Here is a 12405-nt window from a genome sequence, read left to right on the forward strand (position 1 = left end):
CAAAACAAAACAGGACCTAAGATCTTAAATCAGACCAGTAATCTAGGCTATGCTCTTTAATCTGTACAATAGTTTAACATAACATGAAATCATTAGTTATACAATAGTATACAAGGGACATGAGACATGTACCGACACATATTCAGCAATAAGACACTGATTCTACAGATACAAATGACATGTGTACAAAGTGCTATTGATTCAATGATGAAACAAGAGTAAAAAGAAAGGAATAAAAGCCTATTAACTTTCTTGATTAAGACTAACTCATACTTATGTATAGTTTAATTTTCTTAATGCCATGTTTCAGTTGACAGCTAGTTTGTAAATTCAGTAGGATACATGGTTATCTGAAGGAGACCCAGACACACCTGGCAGTCCCTGCACCAGGTATTCTGGTTGGAAATGTATAGCATGTCACTGATTAAATTATTTAAAATACAGTTTGCACATCAGTCAGCAAATTAACTAGTTTTAATCAATCAGTGTTGAGTATTCTGTTTATAGAAAGCAAGTCTGTTAGGTCTTTATTTCACTACTTCACTTTATTTCACTATACACAATTCTGCAATGGCCCCTTAACTCTGCATACAGCATTTGTAGAACTAAAGCTACCATTCACAGTTTTAGGGTGATTTACAAATATGTTGTCATTAGACAACTCTTATTCCTACCTGTTATATAAAAAAATGTAGCTAATAAATCTGACGCTGTATATTCTTATAGCTGCTTTGTTCTAGACCAAGATGACAATGTCATTGATCCACAGAGAGTCAACAGAGATGTTTGAGAGATGGGTTCAAGGTTGGTCTGAAAAAAGGCATTATTTCTCCGTATTGTCCTGAGGGCTTCAACATGACCACATATACTGTACAAGCTCAAGAAAAAAAAAAAAAAAATATCTTCAATTTGAAGTACAACAGACAATACATCAAAGCTTGCCTTTTTTTAAAAAAAAATTAAAAAGCAAGCAAGTTGTATTGGCACCCATAAAGCTCTGAACACCTATCACGTCCAGGTCATGTTTGTTCATTTCATTTCAGTCTGGGTGGATCATTTTTGCCCTGGCGGCCCCTGTGATGCCCGCCATGATGCCCCTCTCAGGGCTGCTGCTGGTACTGTCCCTCCGTCGCTGTGTAGAAGTCATCCAGGACACTCTGCATGTAGTCAAAGGTGGGCCTGTCATCAGGCTTGTCCTTCCAACAGCTTGTCATGATCTCGTAGAGCTCACCCGGGCAGTTCTCGGGTTTGGGCATGCGGTAACCTCTCTGGACAGACGTCATGACTTCTCCATTACTCATGCCTGTGAATAAGAGGATGTGAAAGAATTACTACACTAAATACACAGAAGTAATATGGGGCTGGCACACCCTAGTATCTTTCCTTTCCTGAGAAGTCGATACCAAAAATAAAAACACCACCTCTAAGTGGATAAAACCATTTACCAGCAGGTGGTGATATTTCTCTGTCTAGAATTCTCAGCACTGCAATCTTTTAAACAGTTCATATAAAACATGATTCAACACAGAAACATATATAAACACACAAGTAGTCAATATTGATATTACTCCAAGTCATTTTCAAAGAAAATTCAAGGCTAATCTACCACCATATCCTACCAATGTCTCAAATACAATATAGTCAATCTGGAAAACACACAATGAATACTATTCATATGTTCTTAAATCACATTACCTGGGTAAGGGATCTTTCCAAAAGTGATGATTTCATAGAGGAGGACGCCGAATGACCACATGTCAGACTTGATTGTGAAGGAGCCATAGTTAATGGCCTCAGGGGCCGTCCACTTAATCGGGAACTTGGCTCCTGACGGAAGGAGAAAATCCTCTTTGTGTCAAAGGCCTCTCTTACTGGCATATACATTATATACATGTGAAAGCAGAAAGGGGAAAGGGGGCCCTAATATGTAGGGATCATACCTTCTCTGGCAGTATACTGGTCATCCTCAATAACTCTAGCCAGACCGAAATCAGCGATTTTACAGAGCAGGCTTTCCGAAACTAACACGTTAGCAGCCCTCAGATCCCGATGGATGTAGTTTTTCTTCTCAATGTAAGCCATGCCCTCAGCTATCTGTAGGAAACAGGACCAGCCTCAGTGTCACATGTACCCTTACACTCACTTCATAATACAATGTTCACACTTAATTGGTGAGATACAAATTTGAACATACTCCCAATGTCAGCTACCATCCCATATAAACTAAGTCCCTTAAAACATAGAGATACATTGTTGCGAAAGATAAAAGGCTGATTCTCCTTTCATTTTCAATTTCTTAGGTGTGCGTATATCCTCTTTCTGCCCATTTATTTAAAATGGCTGTTTTACAGGAACACAGTACTTAGTATTATATATAAAAAATAGATATAATGTAAACTTGACATATCGAACGATATTAGTATATTAACTTTTAACCTTTTGAAGATATGGCTACTGAGAAAGAAGAAAGAAGTATAATATTTTTTTTAAATTTAGAAACTGTAAATATCTGTAAATATCTACCCCCCCCCCTTCTTACCAAGGACCAAAGGAAAGTAAGGTTATACAATAAAATACATAATATGTAAAGCAGAATTGCTTGCATGACTGACTTTATTGCTCAACTTTGTTGGTTTTAATAGACAATTTTTGGTTCCTCTTTCTATTCCACCAGTGGAAAAAATGACAACTGCACTTTTTTCATATAAAAATAGACTGTGAGATAAACAAGAAAGAGACATTTTTTACCTGAGCAGAGAAGTCTATTAGCTTAGGTAGCTGTAATCTGCAGCCGGTATCACTTTTTAAGAAATCCAAAAGGCTCCCTTAAAATAGAGTAAAAGGAAATATAAAACATGAACAAATTTGCACTAAATGAATGGGCCTTCAAAACCCCATGAATTTTCATGCAGCATAAAAGAGTTTCAATTACCATTGGCCATGTACTCAGTGATGATGTAGATGGGCTCGATCTTGGTGACCACAGCGTAGAGGCGCACCAGTCGGTCATGCTGTAGAGTCTTCATCAGGTTGGCTTCCTCAAGGAAGGCCTCAACAGACATGGTGCCTGGCTTCAAAGTCTTCACAGCAACTTTGGTGCTGTTGTTATAATATGCTGCAAGTACAAAAGCAGCTCAGCAGCAGATCCCAGGTTCACAGTTTTATCTTTCAACTTGCTCCTGAGTTAAATTCTAAATGATCTTATCGTAGCAGCAGCAGAATTTGATTTGACTTTCAGCACACTTGCACTCTCTGCTGTGAGCAGGAGCGAGAAGTAGAGTAAAGTAGAGCATCCAGGTGGTCTGAACACTAGCCGTGGCTGGCTGGCGGGTCAGGGGTGTCACAATAAGGGAATTTCTTTCATGGCATATTGATGACGAGACATTAATACACACACACACACACACACACTTCAGCTCAGGTTGGGAAAGCAGAAAGCTATGTGAGAACTGAGAAGTGACAACTATAGCGGCGGGCCAGAACAGCTGCCGTGGTGACAGACTGGAGACGTGGAGACTGAGAGCACGGTTCATTTGCAGCATGAAGACAAGGCCTTGTCAACAGAGCCACAAACCCAACACAGACTCTCAAATCTTTCTTTGTACTTTCAATTGCTACCTCTTTAGTGGTTACTGTTGAGTTTGAGTTCACAGGTTCTGAGACACAGAGTTTTACCAACTTCAGAGCAAACGATAAATACTCTGCTTCAAAATGTCCAAGAGGAACACCGTGGGCAAGCACCTCCATTTTAACATTAACTTTAAATGCTTTTTTTTGCTTGTGTTACGATCTTAAGTGCAACAATCCCACAAAATGTATAACAGATCCATGGGCAAATTGTCAAGGAAGTTGATGTACAAGGGAGCTGAAGGAAAATGCACACTAGTCCACCCAGTCCATGTTACACGCTAATCCACCCAGTGGGATATGCTAATAGTCCAAGATAAGGCCTCTCTGTTTGTACTGAGGATGGTCTGAATGTGAAAATGGTTTGCCCTTCACTGCATAATAAACTGCATCTTTTTTTCTAAATATATTAAAAGTGTACTATTCTCTGCATTGGCATCTGATTATGTGTGAGTTATTCCTGGTTTGACTCAAACCGGGAAGGGCACATTTAATTTGATTGTATCCAGTAGTGTTTTATATCAATGCCGTAGATTTAGACATCTAACTGTTTTGACCACAGAAATGCATCTTTCAGATCTCACACTGTTGGCATGCATTAGGGAGTCAGTCCAGGAATTTTGGACATCATGTTTCTAAAATCAAACGGCTCAAACGGAAATGTGATATGATTTAGGATTTGCGGGCAGTGCCAGCTCTGTAAGGGAAACTGAAATTAAATTGAGGGAGGTTCAACTGTGCAGTGCACAATGCTTACTCTGCACTAACATTAATGATATGAAACCCAGAAGGAGATGTCTGTCTCACCAAAGCCAGAGAGGTATTTTCCAAGCATGTCCAGATATGATTTCGCTTTTGTTTTTTACCGGGATTTCTGTTAGGCAACACAGATTGGGTCTATTAAACAGTGGAGAGGAAGGGCCACTGGTGAGACATAACAGGCGAGCCAGCCAGGGGCTCGCTGGAAGGAAATGTTTACTGTCGAGTGAAGTCTCTCGGTGGCTACTCTGCTCTCAGCCGCTCGAGCCGTCCTCTAATGTCAGTGGGGTCAGGGGAAGCTGAAGGAAACAGCCTGAATGTGTGGGGCCTCCCACTGTATTTGTATATTTGCAAAAATGCCTGACAGCTTCCTGCAATTCATCAGTCTTTGCCAGAACACAGGCTAGTGTGAAGAGGAGCAAAGTCTCATGCAAATCTGGCCTCAGATGCTGCAACATTTCCTCCACCGATCTGGTGGATAACGCCCATGGGCATAAGTGCTATCAATCCGCATCATAATGTGCTCATTGATGCTGGCAAATCCTAACTGTAGCAGGAAGGGACAGCATTTGAATACAGCTGTCTGTCTGCTCCATAGTGTGTGAGTTCAAAGCATGCGGGTGAGAACGTGTGGTCTGGCCAGTCAACATGGCCTTTTAAATCACTTTACACTTGCCCACACAAGATTTGCAGACACATGAATCAAGGAAAGGGAATTGGGAATTGAGGCTCGTCTTAAAGGTCAATGATTTCCTTTCTTACCCATCCACACCTCTCCAAACTGGCCAGCTCCGAGTTTCTTCACCATCTTGATGGACTCTTTGGAGATTTCCCACGCATCTTTATCCCATGGCTTCTGAGCTTTGGGCTTATCACAGGACTTCTCTAGTTTACGACACAGGCCGTCTGGTTGCTCTGCAAAGGCACATTAGTCAGTGATTTTCAAAACTACCAATACAATACATTTACCACAGTAGTGATTAATCTGTAGTTATCTTCAAGTAGCTTGCTAAGCCGTGATGAAAATATGTACAGTATAGTATCTGGGTCAGCATTTGTTGCATATTAATCTTACTGTGATAATGTTTGATCATGCTGCTGATATCTGGGAAGGTGATTTTCGGAGAGATATAATATCCTCCATTATCCAGGCTGCGGATCTTGTAGTGTTTGACTGCATCCATGCCCTGGCTGTCAACATCTCTGATGGAGAGCGAATAACTTCCTGTCAAGAAGGAAGTGAGATGCAAACAATCAATAATTTACGGGAATCTAGATACTAATCAAGGTTATTTACTTAAATAAGTAGATAGCCCATTATTAAGAGATTATATCAAACCATGATAACACCATTCTACCATAAGCACTGTTATTACACACATGGAGTTTTGTGTACTTTGACCCCTCTATCTTCTATCACCAACCTCAAACCGCATCATACAGTATGTCATTAACTGGCACATAAAAGAAAAGCCACACTGGGCGGAATCCCCATTTCACTTGAACTGTTCCAGATTCAGAAATGTATAAAAGTCTCTGAGGCTAAGTTGCACGCCACCTACCCTTTGAGGTTTCACTCTCGCGGATGAGGTAAGCTCCTGGTTTGTTTGCTGGTGCCAAAAGTTGCCTTTCTGCATCCTTCCTGGTTATATCCTTAAAGAACCATCTTTTGAAAAGAAAAATAAATAAATAAAATGAATAAAGGGCACAACCTGGTAACAACAGTGGCAAAGGGCAAGCAGCAAGTTACACACTTACTCTTCCATTTCCATGGTGTCTGCTTGGGCCACATAATTGGAAGGAATGAAGCCCTCTTTTCTGGTGGTGAGAGAACAGGCTTTCCACCATTCTCCATGCCTACAAACACAGACCGTGGCGCCCCCATCATTTAGCCATCATATGGTCTCATAAAACCTTAACTGAATTGTTTTGCCTAATTAGGGAACGCTACAGTAGCATATTAATGTAGCTGCACGCAGTGTGTACTCACTCCTCCAGAACTCGCATTTTCTCTCCCTTCTTGAATCCCAAGTCATCGGCATGTATAGCCTCATACGGGTACAAGGCTATGACGATTTTATCCCTCTCCTTCTTTTCTGTTGGGGTTAAGACATACGTGTTATGCGCATGTAATGTGACACAGCCCTGCTCATGAATGAGGAAATCATGTGACAAATCTAAAATGAAAAACCAACCTTCCATCTGGAAAACCTGACCAGGTAGCAACCCGGAGGGAGCAGAATCATTCTGTGGGGCAAAAGAGAAGTACTTAGATGTGACACAGATCCAAGGGAATCTAGCATAGTTGTGGACAGTGCAAAACCCAGTATTCTATAAAGACATTCTATATAAAAGCCAGTAGTCTATACAGAAGCCAGTATACAGATACGTGTTACAGATGAGCACATTAGAACACACCAGACCAACATGCAAACATGAACTAATCGCTGGTCAAATGTAGTGCATGCAGCCTAAGAAACATATCTGTGTATGTGTGCTGATTTTGGCCTTCTCCTGACTCACTACTTACTATAGCATGTGGCTTACTGGAGGTGGGATCTCTCACATATACAGTTTGGTCAGTACGTACTGGCTGTTGTGTTTTATCGAGCATGCCACCATTCTGGCCCTCGGTCAGCTTGGATTTTTTACAACCCATGATTCCTGTTGGGAGAGACACAAAACATACCAAACATATTCAATTGCAGCAACCAGACCAGATGTAGGATGCTCTCCTAAAGCCTATATGGCACACAGGCAGGACCATGCATCTCAAACTCTAGGTCATGATGACGCTCAGCTCAGTGAATTATATTAACATACAGCATATAGGATGTATTGGCATTTGGTTACATTGGCTCCATCTGGCTACTGCTGACAGTTAAGTTTTCAGAGAGTCAGTGCAACTAGTCTACCAGGCCAGCCTCCAACAGTTCCAAAACACCTCATGGCAGGTCCAACCGACATTTTGATGATTTCACCTGCAGTTGGTTGTTTAGACTTCATTTTGTTTGGTCATCAACATCGACCTGCACTGACTTCACTCCAGCGTCCCACACTGCCGACAGCATACAGTAATGGAACACATTTCAGGCAATTCCTGTATCGCACACATGACTGCGCTGAGGAATATGCTGACAAATTGTTGTGAAAAACACCATTGACAGTTTTATTGAATTGAATATTGTAGTAGTGATCGTACTAACTCCCGGAAGAATCTTAACTCCCGGAAGAAGGCATGTAGCCGAAACGCGTTGGCGTTTTTTAGAAGGTTAACTTGACCAAGCCATAATAATAAAGGCTTTTTAACTTTTTCAATAGAGAGTGCCTTTGAGTTTTTTGATTATTGGCATTTAGTTTCCCATCCAAAGAGCACCTCTGATTTAACCAAACCAGGAAGCGCTCCTCTACCCCCCCCCCCCCCCCCCCCCCCCCCTTTTTTTGTTGATGTCTTCTTTATTGTTCGCGATCAGGGTTCACAATCAAAGTCCTCATCATTGCAGGATAAATCAACACTTATGATCAGCTGGTACCATCTGTGCGCTGTCATATGAGGTGACTATGTGTCCAGATAGGTCCAGGGGAAATAAATGAATCTAAATGAAAGTATTGTAGTATATTACTTGGGCCTTCCCAGCCAGGATAAGCAATGATAGAAGCTAAACATCCATTAGAAAGTCAATACTTGCCACTCATTCTGAGGTTGTTGAATTCTATTGTCTGGTTAAAAAAACATTACATCTCCAAAAAGTGAGAGGAAGTTAGAGAATTGTTGTTTTTGAACATTTTAAGCAGTGAGCTTATTTTAGTGAACATATTGTTTGGAGGTAGAGTTACATGCAGAATAATAGCAGTGTGTTTTACAAAAAAATTGAATAAAGCTCAAAATCCTTAGAATAGTTGTTAATTCCATAATAGCAATGCTTTGGGAACACTGCACATTCAATTTCAAATCAAAACATGACCAAAACTGATCAAGTTTGTATTATACCTTTACAGAAAGTGAAGAAAAGGTAATGTTTACCGTATAAACTGAAAAATGTCTCAAGATTTTGCTTTACTTTGAATCACTGCACTAATTTCTAGTTGCATTACCATTATTTTTGAGAATTGCTTCACATCTGTGTTGCATGGACACTGCTATTTTTTTGAACAGCCTAACATTCCTTTTTCTTCACTTTCTGTAAAGGTATAACAAAACTTGGTCATGTTTTGATTTGAAATTGAATGTGCAGTGTTCCCAATGCATTGATAACTCTATATTTGATGTATTATTTTACCAAGAAAAATATAGCAGACGTAGCAGTCAACAGAAGATGTATTTACTGAGAGTGCAGTGCAAATATTTGCATGTTACTCGATGACTGAATAAACTCTCTTCTCTCTAAACTCTCTTTTCTACTGTGTTCAGTTATATCTCTACAGGATTAATTCGGCAAATGGGCATGATGTCTGTGTTCACTCTCTAACAGGCCTGTAACAGCTTCTTCATCTGGATCGTGTGTATTTTTTGGGACTGTAACAGCCCCAGACCCCACTACCTGGGCTGAGCTAAAGACAGACGAAACATGGCGAAGTATATGATTTAACACAAACAGTGGTGCATTGGACACTGTTGTTCGCACAAGCACTCTGAGAAGATGTTTACTTTCTTTTCTAAACTTATTCCGAGCCTGATTAAGTCAATGTAAATATCGGTTTTATTTTATTTTCAACTGTTCACTCTTATCTTTGTCATTAGGTGCATAGGCTATACTCACTGCCTTCTGTATACATGTCAATGTTGATAGGGAAGCACTTCTGACACACCCAAACAAGACAAAACCACCTCACAAAATCTATTGCACATTGTTGCACACAAAATTGCGATCAAATGTGTTGTTCAAACTAAATGGTAGCAAAACGTTTTGGTTTTAAACATGCCCCCTGGTAGGCCGTAAACACTGTGGACGAAAGCTGTAGGCCTACTCCAAAAGTATCCTCTGGTCAACAAAACTCTACAAAGCACACCCCCTGGTGTTGCAGGTTAGCTGATCTCAACATTCTGTTTTCCTATTGATCTTGGTGGGTGATTTTATTGAGTGGAAGCTTGTGACTATATAATTTCCTCATACTCATGGGGAAATGTTTAACAGTTCACCCTTCTGGACAATCAAGAGGCAAAGGTTTATAACACTTCCTGGTAGGAATAATCAACAATCTCTCTCAAACACACACAAACAGAAGGGCCAGTCTAATTGCTCTTAAATTCTTCATAACTAACAATAACTAACATGCTACAAAGCTTTTCATTTTTATGTACATATCTTCTTTGGAGGTCCCCTATTCCTGGCGTCTGTAAATAGCAAGATAAACCTACAACTAAGCATCAGTGTGCAGGGAACTGAGAAGAGAAATCATTTTTCACTTGCACAGGGCTACTTTAAGAGACGCTTAACTGTTGGATCACACCGTTTGTATTTTTAGATGAAACTCAGGGAAGCAGAGGCTAGGCAATGGCCTCTTTAGAAAAATGATGTGTGTGAGAGAGTGTATGTGTGTGTGTGACTGTGGCTGCACACTTCCTCCTTTGACCAGCCTGAAGTCTTAACCCACACAGGAAGCTGCGGAGCAGAGGCCACACAGAATGAGTGTGACAGTGCAATGGTCTGCAGGCAACAGGCAGACACGCAAGTCGCCATCAAACCTTGCAGCGTAGCCATACTCATGGACTCATAGCCAAATACTCAAGCAGGCGATGTTGAAGACATGAAAATGTTTGGATTGTTGCGTTAAGACTAAGATGAGATTGATGCCCTAAGGGGGAATAGGCCTAAGTATTAAACCACTAACAGAGAAGTTATTTCAGGTATTGGACTTGTAGGCCTATAGGCTATTAAAATATCTAGTGTTGGCCTAGTGAAAACATTGGGCTACAGTAGACTAAGATTAAGTGACAGTGAATACAGTTCATGTCAAGGTGACAGGTCACATCTGAGACTGTATTGATTGATAGGTGATGTACTATCTGACTCTTACACAGAAGCTATGTAAGAGGCTAACAGATTGAGTTTCCTCTCAGAACTGTCTGTAGACGTGTTTAGCAACTATTTCGAGTATTGGCCAGTAATGGTAAACTTGTTACCCAAGGTGACAATTCGCTCGAAATGCAAAACGTTGAGAAGGCTATACTTAGGCTACTGTGGAGATGTGTAATTTTAAATGAAATTGGATAGGCTACAACAAATGTTATCCGACTGTAAACCTATGTGCTTTGATACGCAAACGTTATTGACATGAACATGGCATTCTCGACAAAACTATTGATTTTAGCCGGTATATATTTTACACAATATGAGGAACTTGGGCGATGTTGCACGAAACTTCAAAAATATCCCAACTTTTAGAATACTTTCAGAAGAGTCCAAAAAAGTTATATCAACAGAGGTCACCTACCTGTTAGGTATCAGCCTGCCCTGTCGCGTGAAGTTAAAGCGAATAGTTGTCAGGATAATTCCCGTTACAACCTTCTCACCCTCATTTGTCTGTTGTTGCTTCACCTAAGCAGCAGAATGAGGAACCAGTCTCTTTTGGCAGGACTGATGTTCTCTCGGTTCAGCCACTACTTCCTGGTACAGTGTTCAATGCGTCTAACATTTTATTTGCATAATGCGGCGCTCGTACGGTTGGAGGTGTGTAGGTCATCCAAGAGAGAATGGCTGTTCTTTGCCTGGAAAATGAGGCAATGGCCGTTGTGTGGGAAGGACCACAGGCTCAACAGGATGGGATATACCATCATGTAGCCGAGGATACAAATCATTAAATAAAAATGTTTACAGAACTGCTGTCTACTGACGACAGTCACTGTACAGATTTATGACTGCACACTCCCCAAAAATAATGAAGCCCCAGTGGGCATCTTGTGGGTTAACAAGGAAGTCTGCTGTGGTACAAAACATTTGATGTTTTTCTCGATTGCTAAAACACTAAAACCCATTGGCTGAAGAAAGTTCTCAGTTGCCTGAACTCATTTAGCTAATTGTTCAGTCTGTTGTCAATACCTCAAACCATTTCACACGTAAAACACAATTTGCAGATCTCACTTACACTTTTCAGTAACACTCTAAACACATTCTCAAAACACATTCTGCACTCTAATGCACATGTCATCATACTAAACACAAGTGTCAACAATTAAATACAAATATAAAGCAGACATTAACACAACCACTCAAAATTGATTTCGCTTGTTTCAAATGATGTGACACAACCAATATAAGCCTGTTCAGAGAGCAAACAGGTTGTTGAGGGTGGGAATGAGAAAGTCTGACAATGAATAAAAGAAACTATGTGAGAGGACGAGAACAAGTGTGTGTGTAAGGTGGGGGATGAGGAGGAAGAACAAAGCAAAGGAGTAATTTCTGATCAATTTTGAGGTTCTATATCAATGTCTTTCATCAAAAGACAATGATGGAAAAATTACACAAAACAAAGATTAAAATTGTATTTCTCCCTATATGTTTTGAACAATGTGTTTTCTATTTTTTGGCGTATTGTTTACTGACTGCTTGATAGTGTATATCATTTTTTTCACTTTGTTTGTGATTTGAGAGCAGAGTTTGGTTTTGAGCACTGGTAAATCTGTTTTAAGGCAAAAGTTTCATTTTGAGCAGAGGTAACTGTTTTGAGGCAAAAGTTTCATTTTGCAAGAAGAAGTTTTGTAAATAGTGCTTAAAGAGGAGGTTTTGTGTTTAATGTTTTAAGAAAATGGAGCAAGGTTTCAGATATTGTGTTTTAGCAATTGAGAAAAACTGTAAATATACTGGAAGACCCTGGGCAGGAATTAACACTGGGTTAAACTGAACTGTAATCTAATTACAATACATCCACAGTATGGTGGCCATGCATAGCTAGGCCCAAGAGATAGCAACGGATGTGATGTATGGATAACCTAATAGTAGGATTTAGTCTATGCCCATTAGAGGTAAAAGGGGTAAGCCTAAAGAGTCCCTCCTAGATTCAATGTAGCGACAACAAACA

General features: G+C 40.2%; 1 protein-coding gene across 2 annotated transcripts; it reads right to left on the reverse strand.

Moving 5' to 3' along the window:
• Nucleotides 1-959: 959 nt before the first annotated feature.
• On the reverse strand, nt 960-11040 carry lyn (LYN proto-oncogene, Src family tyrosine kinase). Of its 2 annotated transcripts, none has more exons than XM_042095419.1 (13): nt 10822-11040; nt 6977-7050; nt 6582-6633; nt 6377-6482; nt 6145-6243; nt 5949-6052; nt 5462-5611; nt 5149-5301; nt 2933-3115; nt 2749-2825; nt 1941-2094; nt 1696-1827; nt 960-1303 (listed from the first exon to the last, which is right to left on the reverse strand). In XM_042095419.1, the coding sequence occupies exons 2-13, from the start codon at nt 7043-7045 to the stop codon at nt 1101-1103; spliced, it is 1482 nt and encodes a 493-aa protein (XP_041951353.1). In that variant the 5' UTR covers nt 7046-7050; nt 10822-11040; the 3' UTR covers nt 960-1100. The 2 variants fall into 2 exon arrangements, with proteins under 2 accessions (XP_041951353.1, XP_041951345.1); XM_042095411.1 differs by having other exon boundaries at nt 6917-7050; nt 10822-11038.
• Between the last annotated feature and the right edge of the window lie 1365 nt (nt 11041-12405).

Source organism: Alosa sapidissima, chromosome 1 (assembly GCF_018492685.1).
Source record: "Alosa sapidissima isolate fAloSap1 chromosome 1, fAloSap1.pri, whole genome shotgun sequence".
NCBI classification, from domain to species: Eukaryota; Metazoa; Chordata; class Actinopteri; order Clupeiformes; family Clupeidae; genus Alosa; species Alosa sapidissima.

Bases quoted from the DNA above. Each gene is read 5' to 3' on its own strand.
- lyn (XM_042095411.1), bottom strand. From the start codon at position 7,045: ATGGGTTGTAAAAAATCCAAGCTGACCGAGGGCCAGAATGGTGGCATG. The intron at 6,483-6,581 runs GTTGGTTTTTCA...TAACCCCAACAG, and splicing joins TCAGGTTTTCCAGATGGAAG to AAAAGAAGGAGAGGGATAAA. The intron at 5,302-5,461 runs GTAAGATTAATA...GTGCCTTTGCAG, and splicing joins CATGATCAAACATTATCACA to AGCAACCAGACGGCCTGTGT.